Source organism: Ambystoma mexicanum, chromosome 9 (assembly GCF_040938575.1).
Source record: "Ambystoma mexicanum isolate Mex_15411 chromosome 9, UKY_AmexF1_1, whole genome shotgun sequence".
Lineage (NCBI taxonomy): Eukaryota > Metazoa > Chordata > Amphibia > Caudata > Ambystomatidae > Ambystoma > Ambystoma mexicanum.
Window position 1 is genome coordinate 380,947,334 of NC_090931.1, and position 19,442 is coordinate 380,966,775.

The window sequence follows — 19,442 nt, forward strand, 5'->3', positions numbered from 1 at the left end:
AACAGGGCATTGAAAGTGGGCTGATCGTCAATTGGAGACGTGTTCCTAACCGGTGAATTGTCCGGAGGATTTAGGTTTAGGACATCAGTATCGGAATATACCGATGGGGATTGCCAGGGGTGTGAAGGTCCTTCTTCTGGGTTTACTCCGAAGCCTTCTCCTATAATGTCTGGCCTGTCTTCCAGACCTTCCTCCTGGTACTGTCCCTCTTCATCGTCCATAAAATCCTCCTCCTCCTCCAAGTATTGTTCCTCCCCAGTGAGGTCGTACACATCATGGAAGTCTGAGGCTGTGTCCTGCTGGGGATTGACTAGCCTCGGATTGTTGGCCTTGGGGTCCTCCTGAGGCCCTTCTCTAGTTCTCTTGCGAGTTTGAGAGGTCTGGGTATTAATAAACTTTTCCATCCTCTCCATACAGAGGTTGAGTCTTTCCATTGTTTCATGGGGTACTCCTGAGCGGTCTGGCGGGGGAAAAATAGAGTCATCTAGCTGAAAACGGCTCGACCTCTCCCAAAGCGTCGAGGAAAGTGTCCCGTCGCCCTCCGAAAAGCCTTCAGGTGTGCTGGGTGACCCCCCGACTGAAGGGGGTAGTCCATGCCTTTCTTCGGGCTTTTTCGGCGTGTCTTTCGACTTCTGCCTAGCGCTCGACGTGTCCTTCGGCGTACGCTTCTGGGCGTCGGCTACAGCGATCCTCGCCAAGCTCTCGGCGACTCGTTTGTCGGCGACTCGTTTGTCAGCGGAGGCCTGCGTTTTCGACGCTACGGGTGTCGATCGCTCTACGGCGGCATGCGCCTTTTGTTGATGCGCGCCGGCCGATGGTTTGGGGGTGGCGCCCTTATTTGCCGAAAGCCCAGTCGCTGGTCGCGGCAGCGGTTGCGAGAGGGGCTTCGAACCCGAACGGTCCGAGGAGGCCGCCGGTGGAACCTGCGGCTCCTTGGGCGCTGATGCTCTCTTCGTCTTCGACGAAGAAGAGCCGTGGGTTGTGCGTTTAAGTGAGTTTTTGTGTGCGTCAATGTCGCCGGGGTGTTCATCCCCATAAGCAGGGCGTGAGCCGAGCCCGTCGGGGCCGGGGACAGACGACGAAGCGCGCAAGCGCTCTTTAGAGGGGTTTTCGACTTCCGTAGCAGAGGTCGTGTTATCGTGTTCCTCGTCACTGTCGGTGGTAGCAGCGGCGGGTGAACCTTCGGCCTTTGACATCGCGTAGGCCGCCCACCTTTTAACCCTACGGTCTTTTAGAGTTTTAGGCTTAAGAAGCCGACAAGCCGCGCAACCTTCCTCCTTGTGATCGAGGGGCAAGCAGCGGTTACACCGTGAGTGCTTGTCCTTCCAAGTAAATTTGCCTTTGCAAAGCGGGCAAAATCTAAAGGGTGTCCTCTCCATAGCCAAGGCAATATATCGTGATAACCACCCCAAGGGAAAGGAAGGGGAAAAGGAAAGGCATTCTCAGAAAGAACCAGAGATGTCCCACGACCCCACTCTCCCTACTGTATATGGCCTGCGAGGCCAGGCCACGTGTTCGGCAACGCCGAAGGATTTCCTCCGCTCGTACCCTCCGTCGAAGATCTTGCTCGGCGGAGAACAGCTTCACAACTGCGTCAAGGGAGGGATTATGTGTTTGATATTAATGAGAAACGACCAAAGGTCGAGGAGATGAAATTTGCAATGTCTCTCGAGGAGCTCCGCGTAAGGCGACCAGTAGCTGGGCGGAAAAAAACAATCTGAGGGACCTCGACGCGTGAGGGATTGTGGGTACAACGCACGTCACTATAGGGATAGTATTTCAGACACGCCTTGTCGACGTGTATTTCAGACACGCCTTGTCGACGTCCCTTTTCGACTACGAATAACAAAATGCAATACTCTGCAGTGACCACTGGATGTCGGACCTATGCACAGCATGTGATTCTAAGCAGATTAACAAACATCAGAAATATATATATTATGTATGTTTTACGAATTGTTTATTATGAATTGGTTTGTGTCCAAGTCAATTGAATTTGATGGAGCTGTTTTGTTTTATTTGTGTTTTTCCTTGTTGAAATATGTTTGCTCTTAATGGAATATATTAATCTTAATGTTGTTTATATGTATAATGAATGTAAGGAACAAGTTACTTACCTGTAACTGTTGTTCTCCAGCATGGGTTTGGCATGGATTCACATGCTCATGAATATTCCCCGTCGTCAGGCTGGGAATCCTCGGTAAAGAAAAAATAAGTATCAGTTTAATTTCTGATCTGTCTTTCTTAGTAGTAACCAATCACTGATCTCTGGGTCATACTGCCCCCAGCCAATGACTGCCCTCTCCCTAAGTCCCGCCTCTGGCAGCCATCGTCAGATTTGGTAGCACGCCAAGTGGCAGTATGACCAAGTGAAGAGCTGCAGAGGGGTAGGTGGGAGGGTTTGCATGTGAATCCATGCCAGACCCATGCTGGAGAATAACAGTTACAGGTAAGTAACTTGTTCCTTCTCCAGCATGGGGTCTGGCATGGATTCACATGCTCATGAATAAAAGAATACATAGCAGTATACACATGCACAACCACGGAAGGTGGCAAAGGCTCAACATTAAGCATTACATACCAACTCAACATTAAGCAATTCTTACCTCCTCACCAGGCTCACCTTAGGCAAACAGGTTGCTCAGTACTGCTTGGCCGACCCTGGACTCCTCCCTGGAGTCCCGATCGACGCAGTAGAATCTTGTGAAGGTGTGCGTTGACCTCCACATAGCAGCCCTGCAGATGTCCAGCAGGGGACAGGAATGCCGTGGTAGCTTTGATTGCTCTGGTCGAATGGGCTCTCCGACGGCCGGGCAGCGGTCGGTTTGCCAACCGGTGACCATGCACGATGCAGCTGGAGAGCCATCTGGAAATGAAAGTCTTCGAGAGAGCATTCCCTTGATTCACAGACCCAAAGTTCACAAACAGCTGTGACGTCTTCCGAAAACTCTTTGTGCGGTCCACGTAGAACTTCAGCGCTCTAGCTACATCCAGCGAGTCCAAAGTCCTCGCAGCCGTCGTCGAAGGCGACGGGAAGAAAACTGGTAACACCAAGGGCTCGTTGAGGTGGAAGTCCGACGGCACCTTGGGCATGAAGGAGGGGTGCGTCCTCAGCACCAGCCTCGTGTCATGAAAAGTCAAGTATGGAGGCTTGCAAGACAGGGCCTGGATCACAAGGAACGTGGTCTTCCATGACAGGAACTTCAAAGGCGCCAAATGCACAGGCTCGAATGGGGCCCCCATGAGCCTGGTCTGCACCACATTAAGCTCCCACGCCGGGGCAGGAGCCTTCACCGGCGTTAACGATCGGAATAGTCCCTTCATAAATTCCTTCACCAGGCGATGAGACCACAAGGACGCCCGTCCCGTAGTTCTGGTATATCGGGAGATGGCAGCCAGATGTATTTTGATGGAGGCGTGAGCCAGTCCAGCTTTGGCCAGCGACAGTAGGTACGGCAGTACTTGAGGGGCCGTAATCCGCAGAGGGTTAATCTTCTGTGCACGGCACCAGACAGAGAACCTCTTCCATTTATGACTGTAACGCTTGAGAGTTGAGGACGCCCTGGCCTTTGCAAGAACCTCTCTGCAATCAGCCAGTATATCGTACCCTCCAAACTCTAGTGCTGCAGGAGCCAGGCCTGCAAGTTCAGCAACTGTGGGTCGTGATGGAGAATGGCGCCTCCTTCTCTGGAGAGAAGATCCGTGTCCGCCAGCAGCTTGACTGGTGGGGACGTTGACAAGTCCAGAAGGTCCGGGAATCAGATCTGCCTCGGCCACGCCGGTGCGACGAGGATCATCCTGCACCTGGACTTCTTGAGCTGGTTGATGAGGCGGAGCAGCAACCGCAACGGAGGGAACGCGTATAGAAACAGGCCGTCCCAGGGGAAAGAGAAAGCATCGCCCATGCTCCTCGGCTGTGGGAACCTGCTGGCGAACCTCTGGCACTTGGAGTTTGTTACCGTCGCGAACAGGTCGATCTGGGGTTTGCCCCATCGTTGGAAGAGCCGATCCACTTGATCCTGGCGCAGTTCCCACTCGTGGCACGAGCGCAGCTCCCTGCTGAGTCGGCAATGGTGTTTTTTATTCCTGCCAAGTGGAAGGGAACCAGAAACATCCCCTGGGTGACGGCCCAGTGCCACAGATCCTGGGCCTCCTTGGATAGGGCAGGGGATCTGGTGCCCCCCCTGCTTCCGTATGTAGAACATCGTGGTGGTGTTGTCGGTGAAGATCCTCACCACCTTGTCCTTGAGGGACGGAAGGAACGACTTGAGAGCCCAGAACACTGCTCGGAGCTCCAGAATGTTGATGTGAAGAGACATCTCCTCCGGGAGCCAAAGGCCTCTTGCGTGGAGACCTCCGGTGTGGGCCCGCCAACCCTCCAGAGAGGTGTCCGTCGTCACCGTCTCCTCAAACGCCGGGGTTTGAAAGTCCGTTCCTGTAGTGAGTTGAGCACGGGTGCCCCACCATAGGATCGCCCGCCGGAACTCCTCGTCGAGAGGGATCCTGTCCTCAAAGCAGCCCCTCGCCTGAAACCAGCGGGCGTCGAGGAACTCCTGTATCGGATGCATCCGAAGTCTGCAAAGGGGTACAAGATAGAGGCATGAGGACATCATCCCGAGAAGGGACTTGATGGACCTCACCCTGGCCATGTCTGTGGCTAACAGGCGCTGCACCTTGCCCATGATGGTCTTGGTCCTCTCCTCTGAAGGGGAGGCCAATTGCCCCACTGTATCGAGCTTCGCTCCCAGAAACAGTGCTACTTGCGATGGAACCAGGTGGGATTTGGGGTAGTTGATGGCGAACCGCAGCTCCGTGAGCAACCGGACGGTCCTCGCCGTGTGTTCGACGGCGAGTTCCCTTGTCCTTGCCCGGATTAGCCAGTCGTCCAGGTAGGAGTAGAGGTGGATCCCCTGCAGGCGCAGCCGCGCCGGCACTGGTGCTAGGCACTTGGTGAAAACCCTGGGTGCCGACTTTAATCCGAACTGTAGGGCTCTGAATTGGTAGTGACGTCCCTGAACCACGAACCTGAGGAACTTCCTGTGCTGTTTTAGAATGGGGATGTGGAAGTAAGCATCCTCCAGGTCCAACGACGATAGGAAGTCACCCTCCTCCAGCTGTCCCAGCACGTGCTGGAGGGTGACCATCCTGAATTTCTGCACCTTGATGTATTTGTTTAACCGACGCGGGTCCGGGATGGGGCACCCACCACCTGTCTTCTTTCTGACAAGAAAGTACCTGGAGTACACTCCGGAGCCCCGGAGCCTCCTGGGGACGAGCTCGATGGCACTTTCTTGAGCATCGCCCTTACCTCCAACAGCAGTTGAGGGATGGGATTCTCCTTTCTGGCCACGGGAGGAATGCGAGGGCACTTCTTTTGGAATTCCAGCGAATGCCCATTGGCCAGGGTGTCCAACACCCGATGGTCAGTGGAGATGGACTCCCACATGCTGACGAACTTCGTCAGCCGGCCTCCCACCGGGGTGCTTCGGTGGGGGCCCGACAACACGGCCGGGTCAGTCTTGCTTGGAGGCGGCTTTGCCGCCTTGGCCTCTCTGGCGACGACGGCGGGATACCCTTGCTTGCCGCAACCTCTGTAGGCCTCCTGGGAAGAGGAGCGGGCCGCCTGGCGGTAAGTGGAGGAGCCACCGCTGGAACCTTTGGAGGCACCCTGTCTGCCTCCAGAGCTCCGAAAGGGCCGTCGCTGTTGAAGCACCCCTAGGGCCAGGGCCGTCTCCGAGTCGGTCTTGATGGCCTGTAGAGACTCGTCCACCGCCTTACCAAAAAGGTTGTTGCCGTCGAACGGCATGTCTAACACTCTGGTCTGGACTTCCTGGCGAAAGTCTGTCGCCTTGAGCCACCCTCGTCGTCGGAGACAAACTCTGTTGCCCAGTTGGCGAAAATCCGGTATCGGCAATGTTTGTTGCCACCGCTATGGCGTGGTCCGACGCCACCTCGCCTTCCTGCAGAATTTCTAGGACCTCCGCCCTCTTATCGTCAGGTAGGAAGTCTAGCAGGGGAGCCATCTTGAACCAGAGCTCCCTATTGTAGCGAGCCACGATCGCTAAGGCATTGGCCGCCTTAATCGTCGTTGCCGCCGACGAGATGACTCGTCATCCCATGGAGTCCAACTTCTTGCCCTCACTGTCCGGCGGGGAAGTGGAAGTCGAAGCCGCCGCACCCGCTGCCTTCTTCTTAGCCGCTGACGAGACGACAGAGTCCGGCGTGGGCTGGGCCCTGAGGCACAAGGGGGCGGCATCGGGGACTCGGCACTTCTTCTCGTACCTGTCCCTCTTGGCGGGTGTCGTGGAAGGGTTCTTGAGGATAGCAAGCCCCTTGTCCCAGATGTCGTCGAGCAAAGGCACCGCGAGGACCGTCTTCGTCTTGGCCTCTCGTCGTTGGTACAGAAACCCTTCCTTTTTTTGTTCTTCAGGGCAGAGCTGGAAGAGCTCGGATGCCCTGGTTATCATGGCGTGGAAAGAGCCAATTTCGTCGGCTGGAGAAGCCTGCGGGGGGGGGGGGTGATGACGGGATGTCCGCTGTGTCATCGCCGCCGTCATCGTCCGTCCCCGTCGCTGTATCCGTCGCCGTATCCTCTCTAGGGTCCGGTGAGGGGGATGCGGGGTCCACAGGTCTCGCAGGCACGAAGGGCGGAGCGGGGTGGACTCTCCTCCGCTTGTTCGGAGGGCTTCCCGACGGGCCTGGTTCTGGATCCTCCGTCGGGGTCCGTGGCAATCTTGTCCTTATCTTGGTACATAAGGATTGGATTGCCAACAAAATGGCCGCCGAGCTATCCTGGGGCTCGGGTAATGGCTGCGACGGACGGGATGGCCGCTCCACTGGGCCCCTCTTCGTTGTCATCATCGCTATCTTCGATCACGTCAGCAGGGACCGCCCTCTGGGATCGAACCTTCTCGAACCTCTCGTCGAGGCCTATGAACCTCTCTTTGAGGCCTATGGACCTCTCGTTGAGGCCCTTCTCGGTTTCCACGAGCTCCTCCTCAGAGGCTGATTCCGAGTCTGTAATGGTCACCGGCCCCCCCTGCCTTTTTCCGCTGGGGACTTCACGGGGGTCTTAACGATGGGCTGGAAAGAGGATTCCCTCCGCGTTGGCAGGGATACTCTGGGCCCGGAGGCCGTTTCCACTGGCGTAGTCTCAGCCGGCTTCGCCAGGGTCGCAGCGACCACTTCGATAGAGGCATTTGCCGGCTGGATCAAAGCCCTCACCACCTTAGGTGCGTCCTGGGCCTTCGCTCCCCCTTCGAGATGGACCGGGTCCGCTCCAGCGGCTTACCCGGGTTCTCGGACTTCCTCTTCCCCGAACCAGAGCACTGGCTCGTGGTCGAACGTGCCGGGGAAGTAGCGCCCTGCCTGGCAGCCGAAGAGCCCGACCTTTCGGCGCTCCCCCTGCCCGCGGATTCGCGGTGCTTGGCCTTCTGTTGGGCCCCCGTCGCTGAGGCGCCCTCTAGAAGCCCTCTCAAACTTTTTCTTCTCCTTCTCACCTGCTGTGCCCTTCTCCAGCCAGGCGGCGAGGCGGGAACAACAATCTTGTTTGGTCCGTTCCGAAAGGTTCTTGCAGAACGCACAGTCCTTCTCCACGTGCGTCTTGTCCTCATGAAGGCAGTAGAGACATTGCGAATGCTCGTCCTCCTTGAAAACGTTTTGCAATCCGCATCCAGGGCAGCACCTGAACAGCTTGGATCCGGGCGTCGAGCTTCTCTTGTCCTGGGCCATGTCTGTTGAGGTAGGCCGCAGATCTTCCGGAATCCTCCAAGAAGTGTAAACTCGATGAAAACTTCACCCTTGAGGGGCGTAGAAGAATTCCGAAACGGGTCCCCGATGTCGGAAGTAGAAACGGTGGAGCTTGAGGCTCGATTAAACTGAAAAAATGAGAAAATCTCCTGAAAAAGCGTGAAAACGCAGCAAAAAACCCAAGAGTTAAAGCACGAGGACTCCCAACACTTGAGCGTGTGGTAAAAATCTGAGGATGGCTGCCAGAGGCGGGGCTTAGGGAGCGGGCAGTCATTGGCTGGGGGGCAGTATGACCCAGAGATCAGTGATTGGTTACTACTAAGAAAGACAGATCAGAAACGAAACTGATACTGATTTTTTCTTTACCGAGGATTCCCAGCCTGACGACGGGGAATATTCATGAGCATGTGAATCCATGCCAGACCCCATGCTGGAGAAGTAAGTGTATAAGGTTTCAATTAACCAATCTGCACTATAAATATATTTTAAAAAAATATCTTTTCTTGGTTGAGAGTCTTTATATTCCTTTTCCTGGTCTTCCTAATTCCTTTTCCTGTTGCTTTTAGTATGAGTGTGCGATAGATGTTCCACCCTGCCGAGGCTTACATAATCACCAAGATGCTGACTAGAGATTGGCAATCCATACTATTGAAATCTGACTGGCCAGTCGTGGAAGCCTAAAGGCAAACCAGGTTTTCTAGCTACACCCATCTGGTGTCTTCGAGGTTGATCAAATCCAGTGGTTCCATTAGAAAAACAATGGCCTTAACAAAAGGAACTGGTGCCTTCCAAATGCTCAGGTTCCACTAAGCCTTCCCTTGCACGCCTTGTATTCCTTGCACTGAACTTCTTCGTCTCTCATTTCTCTTTTTTACTCTCCTCCGTTCTCTTCTTCCCCACTGCCTCTCCCTTTTCTCTTTCTCTCCCTCTACAGGCCCTTTTATGTTCTCTGTCTCTCGCTCCTCCACTCCTTGCTTCTACCCTCTGCTCTACCCCTCCCTACTCTCACCTCCCACTACTCTCCACTCCCACTACTCTCCAGCTACTCCCTCCGTTCAATACTCTCTAATGTCACTTCTCACCACTACTAGAATTTTACACTACTCCCCACTACAATGTCCTCCTACTACTATTACTTTACCCTCCACCCACACCTTCTCCCTCAGTGACCCTCTTTTCCCCCTACCAATCATCTTTCCCAACCAATCTTACCCATACCACTAGATTGTCCCTTTGTCTCACTCACTCACCTTACACGCACTCTCACACCCAAGAACCACTTTCTTTCACCATCCAATACCTCAACTTGCATACACTTTCTATCATTCTCCTCCTCCCTCCACTGCACCGTTCTTCCTACGCCTTCTCCTTCCTTGACCTCACCCGAACAACCCACACTGCTCTCTTTTATCCCCCCTTCCTACTCGATTGATCCTGCATGTCAGCTGGTTACCCAGGCTAATTGCAGACTTCCCATTCCTAGAGACCGGGTTACAGGCATCCAAACACATAAACCATGTTTTAATCTCTGCCCCTTTTGTGCATGAGGTCGCCAGCTTTCTGTAATGACAGTTTGCTACCATTCAAGTCAATGCCAGCATTTGTATAGGCATTTGATGGAGCATCTAGCGCGCTGGTCTGACTCGTGCAACATTCCGCAGCTTTCCAGCTCGTGGCCTAATCTTCTCCCCGAAGGGCTGTGTAGTTGGGCCTCTGCTGCAAGGACTTCTAGTGTTCATGGTCCTACAGGAAAAAAGACAGCACACTGGCCAGCATGTCTCATAGCAGGTATGGGGCAAGCAGAAGTGGTAGTTTTTACACTTAGCCAGGCACATGTAGAAAGGACAGAGACAGGGACCCTCCCAATTCTTTCACCCGCCTCTGTGGATGGACTGACAAGTACCCTGGTAGCCCGCCTGGCCCAGGTTGAGAGGGGTCCCCATCATCTTTTGACAGGGTTGCCTGTCACAATTTACATAGTGTTGATATTTAAGGATGCTGCAGTATTGGATAAACGCATGAAGTAATTGCCACAGCCTCATGCAATAACCTAAGAGATTTAGACCCATTACTAGATTCCCACAGCTAGCATGGTAAAACCATTACTGTTATGTTGAATCTTGGAAACATTGCATATGGTAAAAAACATGGCTTGGTGCAATGTGTCTGATATACTGCACGTACAGGTTTGTAAACATTTTAAAAATGCATTTCCATCTCTGTGAAAGGGTAGGAAACACATGTAGGATAACCGTGGTGCACACCATTGCTGCCCATTGATGTACAAAACGATTAGTAATTGCATTTCGTGCACATTATACATCCATAAACAAAGAGGGTGAGAATGAGAGCATTGGAGATGCTCACCTTTTCATCATCGTTAACAATCCCCAGTGTATTTTCAGTGAAGGGGATGCACTAGCCATCTCATGATCTATGGCAAAAAAAAGTGCATCATACTTCAGGAGTGTGAAAAGTGAAATACTTTAAACTGCATCTTGGCAGTGGACGTATATAATCGAAGTATTTGATTTTACAGATATGATTAGCGATAATGCTAAAAAGCAAAGTGCCCGATAAAGTTTACATAATTTACAACCATCTTATAATTATTCAACACATTCACCTTCATGTTCAAGCTTTCTCGCGCCCAAGACCCTGACGTCTATCAAAGATTAGAGTGATCTTTACCGATGCCCAGTACCACTGCAGAGCTCACTAACTAGCAAACATTGCTGTCCACACAATGCAACCAAGTGTTGCTTATCCCAAAACTGCAAGCGTTAGTTAAAGTAAAAGTTAAAGTAAAGTATATGATGAGCAAATGTGCAAATTGTTAGTGAAGAGCTTTGGAACGAATGCTTGATATGTTGATAATGTGTTCCATGTGAAAATATAAATGCAGATTAAGTGTGTACGAATAGACTTGTAAAGCTCCTCCTATATGAATGTTCATGATAGTCATTCAAACCAAAGACTAAGGAGTAGTGATAACAATACAGATTGGCAGAATCAAGCTATATTCAAGACTCAGTACGAAGAGAATATGTTGCAAAAATCCTGAATTTCATTGACCCTTCTGCTATGACTAAAATGTTTTGAGACCAATTTGTTATTATTAGTAGCCTTCCCAGACAAAGAAATGTATATTAGACACATGGAGGGGATCAGCATAATGAAGTGAATCTGCTGCCAAATATCTTAATGTTAAGAATGAACATGAAGAGGTCAAATTGGCACAGTAACCAATAGGTAAAAGAACAAACTTTTGATACATGACAGAATAGAAGTAAATCTCTTTGAAGATAGCTTAAAAGGTATACAATACATGTCTTCATTTCTTACCAGTTCCTCGCATCTTCTCTGCTTTTTCCTTACTTCTTGCTCAAGATTTTCACATTCTTTACGTTTTTTACACAACTCAAGTTCCTACAAGAGAAAACTTTACACTTAATAACTGAGAGCAACTGCCCAAATGGTCTACTATACTTTTACTGTATGGCCAAAGAATTTTAATAGATACATTTTAATTTCGTAATTCACACAATTTATCTTGAAGCACATCCGGTGGCCTTACCAACACATACAATAAAAAAATATTTTCAGATCCAATCCTAAGAGAAAAATGGAGAATACAGTACATCCTGTCCTCTCTCCTCCGCACCCACTCTTGTACCATCATCTCTTGGGCCACCCCTGGCCGTCCCCAGCACAACCCCTCTTCTCTCCTCGCTCTGCCCTGTCACACCCGAGGAGGTTTCTAGACAAGTCCGGTCTATGAAAACCTCTTCCAAACAGGTCGACCCTTGCCCCTCCAAAACCATCAACGACAACATTGATACGCACTTGTCCCCCCCTCCCTTGCACTTCCTGTCTGCCCACTTGCACGACCGTGAACGCACTAAACATAGCACGTTTGTCTGTCCTGTCCTCCATCTGACTCCACAGGCATATTAGTGACGACCAACAACCAATAAATCTGAAATTCTGACAGGCCTAGAACTGTAGTTTATTGTTCCGTATGTCATTTTCCCTCCCTTCCCCCTACCCCCTTCTCTGCCCACTCTTTGTCATGCATTTGCACTATCTGACAAGTCATCAGGCACAGTAAAGTAGTTTATTGATTGCATTCTCTCCTCCCTCTCTTCCCCCTCCCCCTTCTCTCAGTGCTTCCTGTCATGCACTTTCACTAGTTGAAATGCCTCTGGTCTAGTATGCAAGTTATTTTTGTTAAGATCATTCGGAAATCTTCAAGGCCTAAGAATGACAATTGTATTCCCTTGTTCCCTTCCGCCTTGAAGCGCTTTCAAGCACTTCACTTGTGAATAAGTATTTTACAAATAAACAATTACAATAAGACATGGCGTTTAAGCTGAAAACAGCATTAGAAAACGCATTTTGAATAGAACATTACAGATAAATGTAACTTCTACATTCTGTTCCTCATGCAGCTGATGCAAATTATACCTTTGTAGACCAAGTAGTACCACGTGAAAGATGAAGGTCTGAAAGATGAAGGTCTCTGAGGTCATACAAAGCCCCTTTCCTCCATCGTTTTAGTAAATTGTCAACAAATGGAATCTCACAAAGCCTTTTGCACAGCAAAATCCTTCATTAAAGTGTAATATGGTGCATGTGTGGTGCACTCCCATGCCAGAATATTCCCCTGCCGAGTCCACCCACTTGTTTCAGCCGCCAAACCTTTCACATTCACTCAGACAGAAACTATCATATAGCTTGGTTTAGAAGGAATGGAGGAATGGCGAAAGCAGGTGCGGTTGGCTCATTAGGGTGGTCCCATACTACTTACTAGCTTGACCGCTGACTCAACTCCTGCCTTACACCATGTTCATAAGTGACAGGCTGCCTAACAGAGTCTGCCTCTTCACTTAAGGGTATGCTGCATAAGTGAACTGTGGTGCTCTGCCGTGCCATTCTGGCCCCCGGCTAATTCTCCTGTTTCTCTCGCCAAACTTTTTGCATCCACTCACGAAGATGGAGGCGGGAATGTGGCGCAAGGGAGGCTTTGATCTGACTACCTTAGTGACCACAGTGGGTAAAAGTAAGTATGTTACCTCTCACTACAGCATTGGTGTCTTTTATATATGTTATGCTTATTTTAATATCCACAATGGGAATCCCTGAATAATTATAAGTGACTCACCGTAGTGAAAAAACGTACTCTTAGTCCATAGTCCCCTTTCCTCCATACTATATGGGTGTCCCTTCCAAGAGACGCGAGACAGAACCTTTTTCACCAGAAAAAACCTTCCCTTTGAAAATTTAGAGTTGCGCGGGGGTGCGGCCCAGGGAGCATGCGCTGCCCTGACTCCGCCCTTCGGCACCACACGTCAGTCCCCATCGACGCGTCGACAATAGATTTAACGTTGCCTAATGACAACAGTATTATTAGGGGGGAGGTTGGTGGGACGTATGGAGGAAAGGGGCCAATGGACTAAGAGGACGTTAGTCACTATGGTGAGTAACTTATAATTACTCTTACAACCCGTCCCCTTTTCTTCATACTGTATGGGCCATTACAACTGATTGTAGCCCCAGGGTGGAGCTCCTCCTTAAGCAAATAGGTTCCTGAGAACCGCCTGTCCGAAAGCTGCATCAGATCTAGAGCCGGCATCCAAACAGTAATGCTTGCAGAAAGCCGAGGGAGAGGCCCAAGTGACTACCCTGCTTATGACTTGCCAAGGGACATGGCGCTGGAATGCGATGGCCGTTGCCTGGGCCCTGATTGCGTGGACGAGCCACCGAAGGTCCTGTCCAAGTATAATTTTAGAGCATGCCTGACATCCACGCAGTGCAGCAATCTCTGTGCTTCATCCTTGGGATCAGGAAAGAACGTAGGAAGGACTACAGATGGAACCTTGGGCAGAAATGCCAGGTGCGTCCACATGACTACCTTGTCGGTGTATAGGGGGCACCTGCGAAATGCTGAAGAGCTCTGAAAACCATGGCCTGGCCGGCCACCATGGAGCTATCAGAATGATGAGGAGTCGGTGAGACTCCTTGATCTTGCAAATTACTCTGTGGATCAGAGGAGTGGGCGGAAATGCGTAGGCTTTCATGCCAGTCCACTGGAGGTGAAATGCGTTGCCCAGAGAGCCGGGGCCCTGACCTTGCCAGGATGCGAACTGGGGACACTTCTTGTTGTGCCAGGTGGCGAAGAGATCCACTTGGGGGTGACCCCATCTGTTGAAGATCTCCTGAATAACGAGGTTGTTTAGCTGCCACTCGTAATTGTCCGCTCCCAGCCTGCTGGACCAGTCCACTTCCAGGTTGGATTCCCCCGGGAGGTGGACTACATAGAGGTAAACCTAATTTTCCAGGGCCCGTTCCCACATGCTGATCGCCAGTCTGCACAGAGGAGGGGATCTGGTGCTTCCCTGCTTGTTGACGTAGTACATGCTGGTCGAGTGGTCTGTCTGGATGAGGACACCCTTGCCCTTGAGAAGTGGTAGGAACACTCGAGCGCTAGCCAGATGGTGTTCAGTTCCAACCAATTGATGTGGTATTCCTGCTCCTGTCTAGTCCAGGTGCCGTGGACTGAGAGATTGTCCAGGGTGGCTCCCCAGCACTCGAGTGAGGAGTCTGTGGTGATAGTGGCCTGCGGAGAGGGCAGCCGAAAGGGCTTGCCCGTCCATAGTTTGCTGTCCATGGACCACCAAGTTAGGTCCAGGAGGAGATTTGGAGGAACGTTGATGATCTCGGATTGCGAGCCCCGCTCCTGATTCCATGAGGCCGCGAAGTGTACCCGTCCTTCAGGTCCAGGGAGCACATCCAGTCTCCGGTGTCCAATGTCTCTGCTATAAAAGCTGGTGTAACCATCTTGAATTTTTGTAGGGGTAGGGAGAGGTTGAGGGTGGAAAGGTCCAACACAACTCTCAGGCCCACCTGGTGGTTCTTCTGAATGGCGAAAATCCTGGAGTAGAAGCTAAAGCCTCGCTGGGAGGCTTGAACTTTCTCCACTGCCTGGCTCTCTGCGAGCGACTCATCTCTGCCAAAAAAGTTGCTGTCCCAACCTGTGGGACTAGAGGGGAGGAAGGAGGAGAGGATGGGATAGGGAGGCGGTACCCCGTGGATATTACGGAGAGGATCCAGGGGTCCACGAAATTCTGGCGCCAGAATTTTGCATAGAGAGCAAGCCTGCCCCCCACCGGAGACATGTGGACCCGAAGGGGCATGTCATGCCTTCTTTCCCTCGAAGGCTGATGCTGAGGAGGGGGACTGGAAAAAGCCCTTACCCACCCACCCTCCCGTTTTTATTGATTGCCCCGGTCCGGCTGCAGAACCCTCCATATGTACGACCCTTTTCCGAGTGCTGCTGAGATTGGGAGTACATTTGGGCGTGGTCTTCGTAAGAATGGATAAAGACTTTGGCGTTTGTGAGCTGTTCCTCTTTTTGTCCAGCTCTTCGTCTGTAGAGAAGTGGAAGAGCTGCCCCCGCCCCCCTCCTCAAACGGTAGATCTAGAATACACTCCTGGACGTCCGGGTTGAATTTCGTTGCCCGGAGCCAGGTTGTTCTCCTCATGTCCGTGGCAAAGCAGATGGCACGGCTTGAGGTATCGATATGAGCCACTGTGGATTCCATGAGGTCCTGCGCCACGAGCTTGGCTTCAAGTGGCCCCGCCTTGAAGCGTGAGTGGCACTGGGCGGGGAGTTCCGGGAGGAAGTCCACAATTTCCCGCCATAACCTTTGGTTGGCGGCAGCCAGCATGGCATCTGCGTTGGCCTGACGAAGGTGCAAGGAGGCGTTGGAGTAGATCTTCTTGCCGTACGCCTCTTAGATCTTCTCCTCATTGCCTAGCAGCGCCGCAGAGGAGGAGGCCAAGGATGACTGAGGCTTAGAGTATAGTGATGCTGCAGCGATCACCGAGGAGTGTGGCTGAAGATGGGTCGAGAGCAAGAGTGCATCCCCCTCCATCTGCCTTTACTTGGCGTCCAGGCGTTGATTGACCGGCTGGACTGAGTGGGGCTTAAGACAACCCCTTCTTGGCCAGGGAGACTACTTCGGTTTGCAGTGGAATCCCTGTGTTGGCAGAGGGGCATTGCATGAGGACTTCTGCCAGAACCCCCTCTGCCGGCTGCTCGACCTCGGGTAGGGGGAGGCCCAGGTACTCTGCCAGGCCAGCAAGATCTTCGTGGAAGGCCCTGGCTGAGGATGGCATGTCCGGGTCCTCCTCCTCGTCCGTATCCTGCGGGTCTGGAGGATCCTGTGGAGGAGGAGGAGTAGATGGCACTGGAGGCAGGGGTACAGGGACCGCAGCCAGAAGCCGAGGAGGCGGCAGAGGTTGCAGAGTTAGCTGTGGAGCCGGAGGTGGTGGCTGCACCAGTGCCTGGGGGCCCGATGGAGACAACTGTGGTTCTGTTAGCATGGTGGGGAGGACTTCCCTGACTGCGTATTTGATGATAACCCCCATATGAGGAGACCTCATGAGGCCGTGGAACTTCGCAAAGAGCACCTCCTCACTGGCCAAAGAGGTGACAGGGGGTGCAGACAGGGTAGCGTGGGGCTGCTAGGGACGCTGCATACCCTGTCCATATGGACGCAAAGGAAAGCTGCCCTGCGCAAATGAAGGGTAGACTGTAAGGCCACGTACCTGGTTGAGGCCAGTCCCACCTTGACACTCGTTCTTTGCTGAATTCCTGGAATTACGTCAGACGAGTGCCTCTTTCTGGCGCGGTGGCCATTTTGTCAAGCTGCCTGTCACGTGTTTGCGACGTGGTGCTTGGCCCGCTGGGCCCGGCCTCGTCCAAGCCACTTGTGTGTGGATCACGAGGCCTACCCTGCTCCTCGGGCCTCGGTACGAGAACCTTTCCGGTCCCTCGACACTGCGCCCGGGAGGATCAGAGGATCCCTCGACCCGAAGGCCGGTAGCTGAAGCAGCCTCGGTGCACATGCCGGTAGAAGGACCTGGCTGGTCCCTCCCGCGTGGGAGAGTCCCTGGGAAGGAGTCTCAGTTGCGGGGGGGCGCTGGAAAATATTGGCCCTACCTTTGGCCTCGTTCGATGCTTCAGGAAGTTCTTGAGATCCTCTGGAGGCAATCCCAGGAAGAGCTCCCTCCACCTGGCTAGTCTGTTCTTCAGCGCCTTCGAGGACAGTGAGTCACACGCCGAACATGATTGCCAACCGTGGGTCTGAAGTTGGGAAGAGCCCGTTGCAGGATGGACACCTGCTGAACTCTGTAGAAATCGGCATGTGCATGGGGAGGAGCGTGACGCCTGAGGACCGAGTACCTGAATGATAGATAAGACAAAAAAGACAAAGAAGAAGTATCCGCGCGTGGAATTACATGGCCAAAGCCAAACCCAGTAGCGCTGGTGAATTCGGCCCGTTCCTTTCGACGCGGAAAAGGGGACTGGGGTGTGGCGCCAGAGGGCGGAGTCAGGGCAGCGCATGCTCCCTGGGCCGCACCCCTGTGCGCCTCTAAATTTAAAGGGGGAAGAAGGTTTTTTCTGCTGAAAAAGGTTCAGTCTCCTGTCTCTTGGAAGGGACGCCCATACAGTATGTGGAAAAGGGGACGGGACGTACGAGTTAAATTAATATAATTCATACATATATATTTATATCATCATGTATAAAGCCCAGCATTAAGGCTTTCTTGCTAAAGCCATAAGAGCTTGTTTCAGAACAATTGCCTCAGCCACGCTGACGACATATAAACACCCCTGCAGATGAGGATGGAGTTGCACTACTTACCAGTGTGACCTATTGACTCAATCCCCCTTCCACCATGTCCATAAGTGGCAGGTCCTGTCTCAATTTATGTCTCCGATTGTTACATCACACAAGCTTCTCACTTAAGGGCATGCTGCCTATGTGAAACGTGGTGAGCCATCCTAGCCCTCGATTGACTTTACCTTCCTGTTTCTCCTGCCAAACCTTTCACATTCACTCATATAGAAGCTATCATATAGCTTAGTTTGCCATTGATGGAGGAGGGCATATGGCGCAAAGTAGACTTTGACCTACGAGTACCTCAGTCACCACAGCTAGTAAAATATGCATGTTAACTGTCAATACAGCATTGGTATCTTTTAAATATGTTGTGGATCAGAGATTGGACTCAGACACTGGCCATGTATGAGAAAATACTTTACATTTTATTAAGTAAAGGAAAATCCCTCACTTGGCCCTATTGCTGTGGGAGAGGTTCCCTATCTAATAAAGCAAAAATAAAAAGGTACTCGGTCAGGACGTCATACACAAACTGGTTCTGTCCATCGTCCAAAACCTAAGCTATATACCGGACTCTATGAAAATTAAAGAAAAAATAAATTAAAACAATAGTTCTGCTGGTTGTTACATGACCCCCCTCCTAACCAATGTCTCTGGAAATTACCTCTCTTAGTTTCCCAGGTTCTCTTGTTACTTTCACAGCTCCATTGAATCACCCAACATTCTTATCTAACTCAGGTCTGGACTTCTGGTATAGTCTCAATACGTTATAAAGATCTTTAAGGTTTCCTCATAACAAAAATGGCAAACTCTGTTGTCCCTCCATCCAAATCCATGCAAACTTTAGAAGAAACTTGTTTGACATATGTTTCAGTTGTTCTAGAGTTCGCTTTGACTTGTCCCTTTGGGTCTTTTCCTTTCTAAGGAGGGGGATACCTGTGGGCAGCCCTGTGTGGACATGTCGTTTTAGATTCAAGTAACTGATTATAGGTTTCTAGCCATCATCTGTGGCTAACAGTTTGGTTCTGGCCTTTGCCCCTCGGCTGTGTGTCTCTTTCAGGAAGGTTACGTCCTTTACACAAACCTTTTTATCTGGGCTTTCCCCCTTCTTCATGCGTCTGCTTTCTAGGGTATTAGCATCTCATGACCACCACAATGTTCTCTTCTTCACTAGGCAACTGTGGCCCATGAAGTATCTATTAATCAGAGTCGCTCGCAAAGTGCAGCAGAGCTCGACCGCCCTCTTCCCTCTCCTTATTGCATACCGCGTGCCTGTTGCTCCATGGTCTTCTTCACAGGGGGAGCTGGTCGCACCGTCTGCAGCTGAACCTTTTGCGTTGGGTTCCAGTTCCTTGTTTTCTGTTGCAACTGCCTTCTCGACGTTCTGGCGCAGTTGGTCTCTCACTGAGCTGCAGTCCACTGGCTCACCTGGCCTCGGTAGCAGTGCACCGACTCTCTGCCCACCACATAGTGTTTGTGGTCCAGCCTCCAGGCTGCCTCAGCTTTGTGCGGCTTCCTCCTTTTTGGCTTGATGTACGCCAGCTCCTTTCTTCTCCCTGGTAAAAGCTATGTCCCTCATATGCCGGTCTCTAAACGGAGCAACTCTCCATTGATCTTGGGGCTTCTTCTTTAAAGAGGGGTCAAGCAATCAAGCCAAACGTGTGAGTGCTTGTTACAGTAATACCATCATTTGCTCTCATGTATGCACACAATATGTGGGACATTGGTTACAACTTTGGATACCACCTTGTTCTTCTGGGTGTCCTTGCCCCCTAAGAGGGAGTCACTAACAGTGAGATCCTGATTGCCCAAACTCCTAGGGGGGGTTTTGCATAGCAGGCTCATCTCCCTAGTCTTAAAGGTGGTGGCTGGCCCTTGGGGAGAAGGGATACAAATTCCCTGGATTTGTCATAATGTGCATGCTTATTTATATATTCAAAAAGTGAATACCTAGTCAAAATTAATTAATACATTTCCTATAAATATATTCAGATCATCATG

The 19,442-nt window shown here is 51.4% G+C and overlaps 1 protein-coding gene across 9 annotated transcripts in view; it reads right to left on the reverse strand.

The window, feature by feature from the left end:
• The window catches only part of TSPOAP1 (TSPO associated protein 1), a 3,887,333-nt gene that overhangs the window by 2,703,020 nt on the left and 1,164,871 nt on the right, over window positions 1-19,442 (reverse strand). For all 9 annotated transcript variants that reach the window (XM_069614850.1, XM_069614845.1, XM_069614847.1 and 6 more), the window contains exon 6: window positions 11,095-11,178. In XM_069614850.1, coding sequence (XP_069470951.1) covers window positions 11,095-11,178 — 84 coding nt within the window. The remainder of the gene's footprint in view (window positions 1-11,094; window positions 11,179-19,442) is intronic.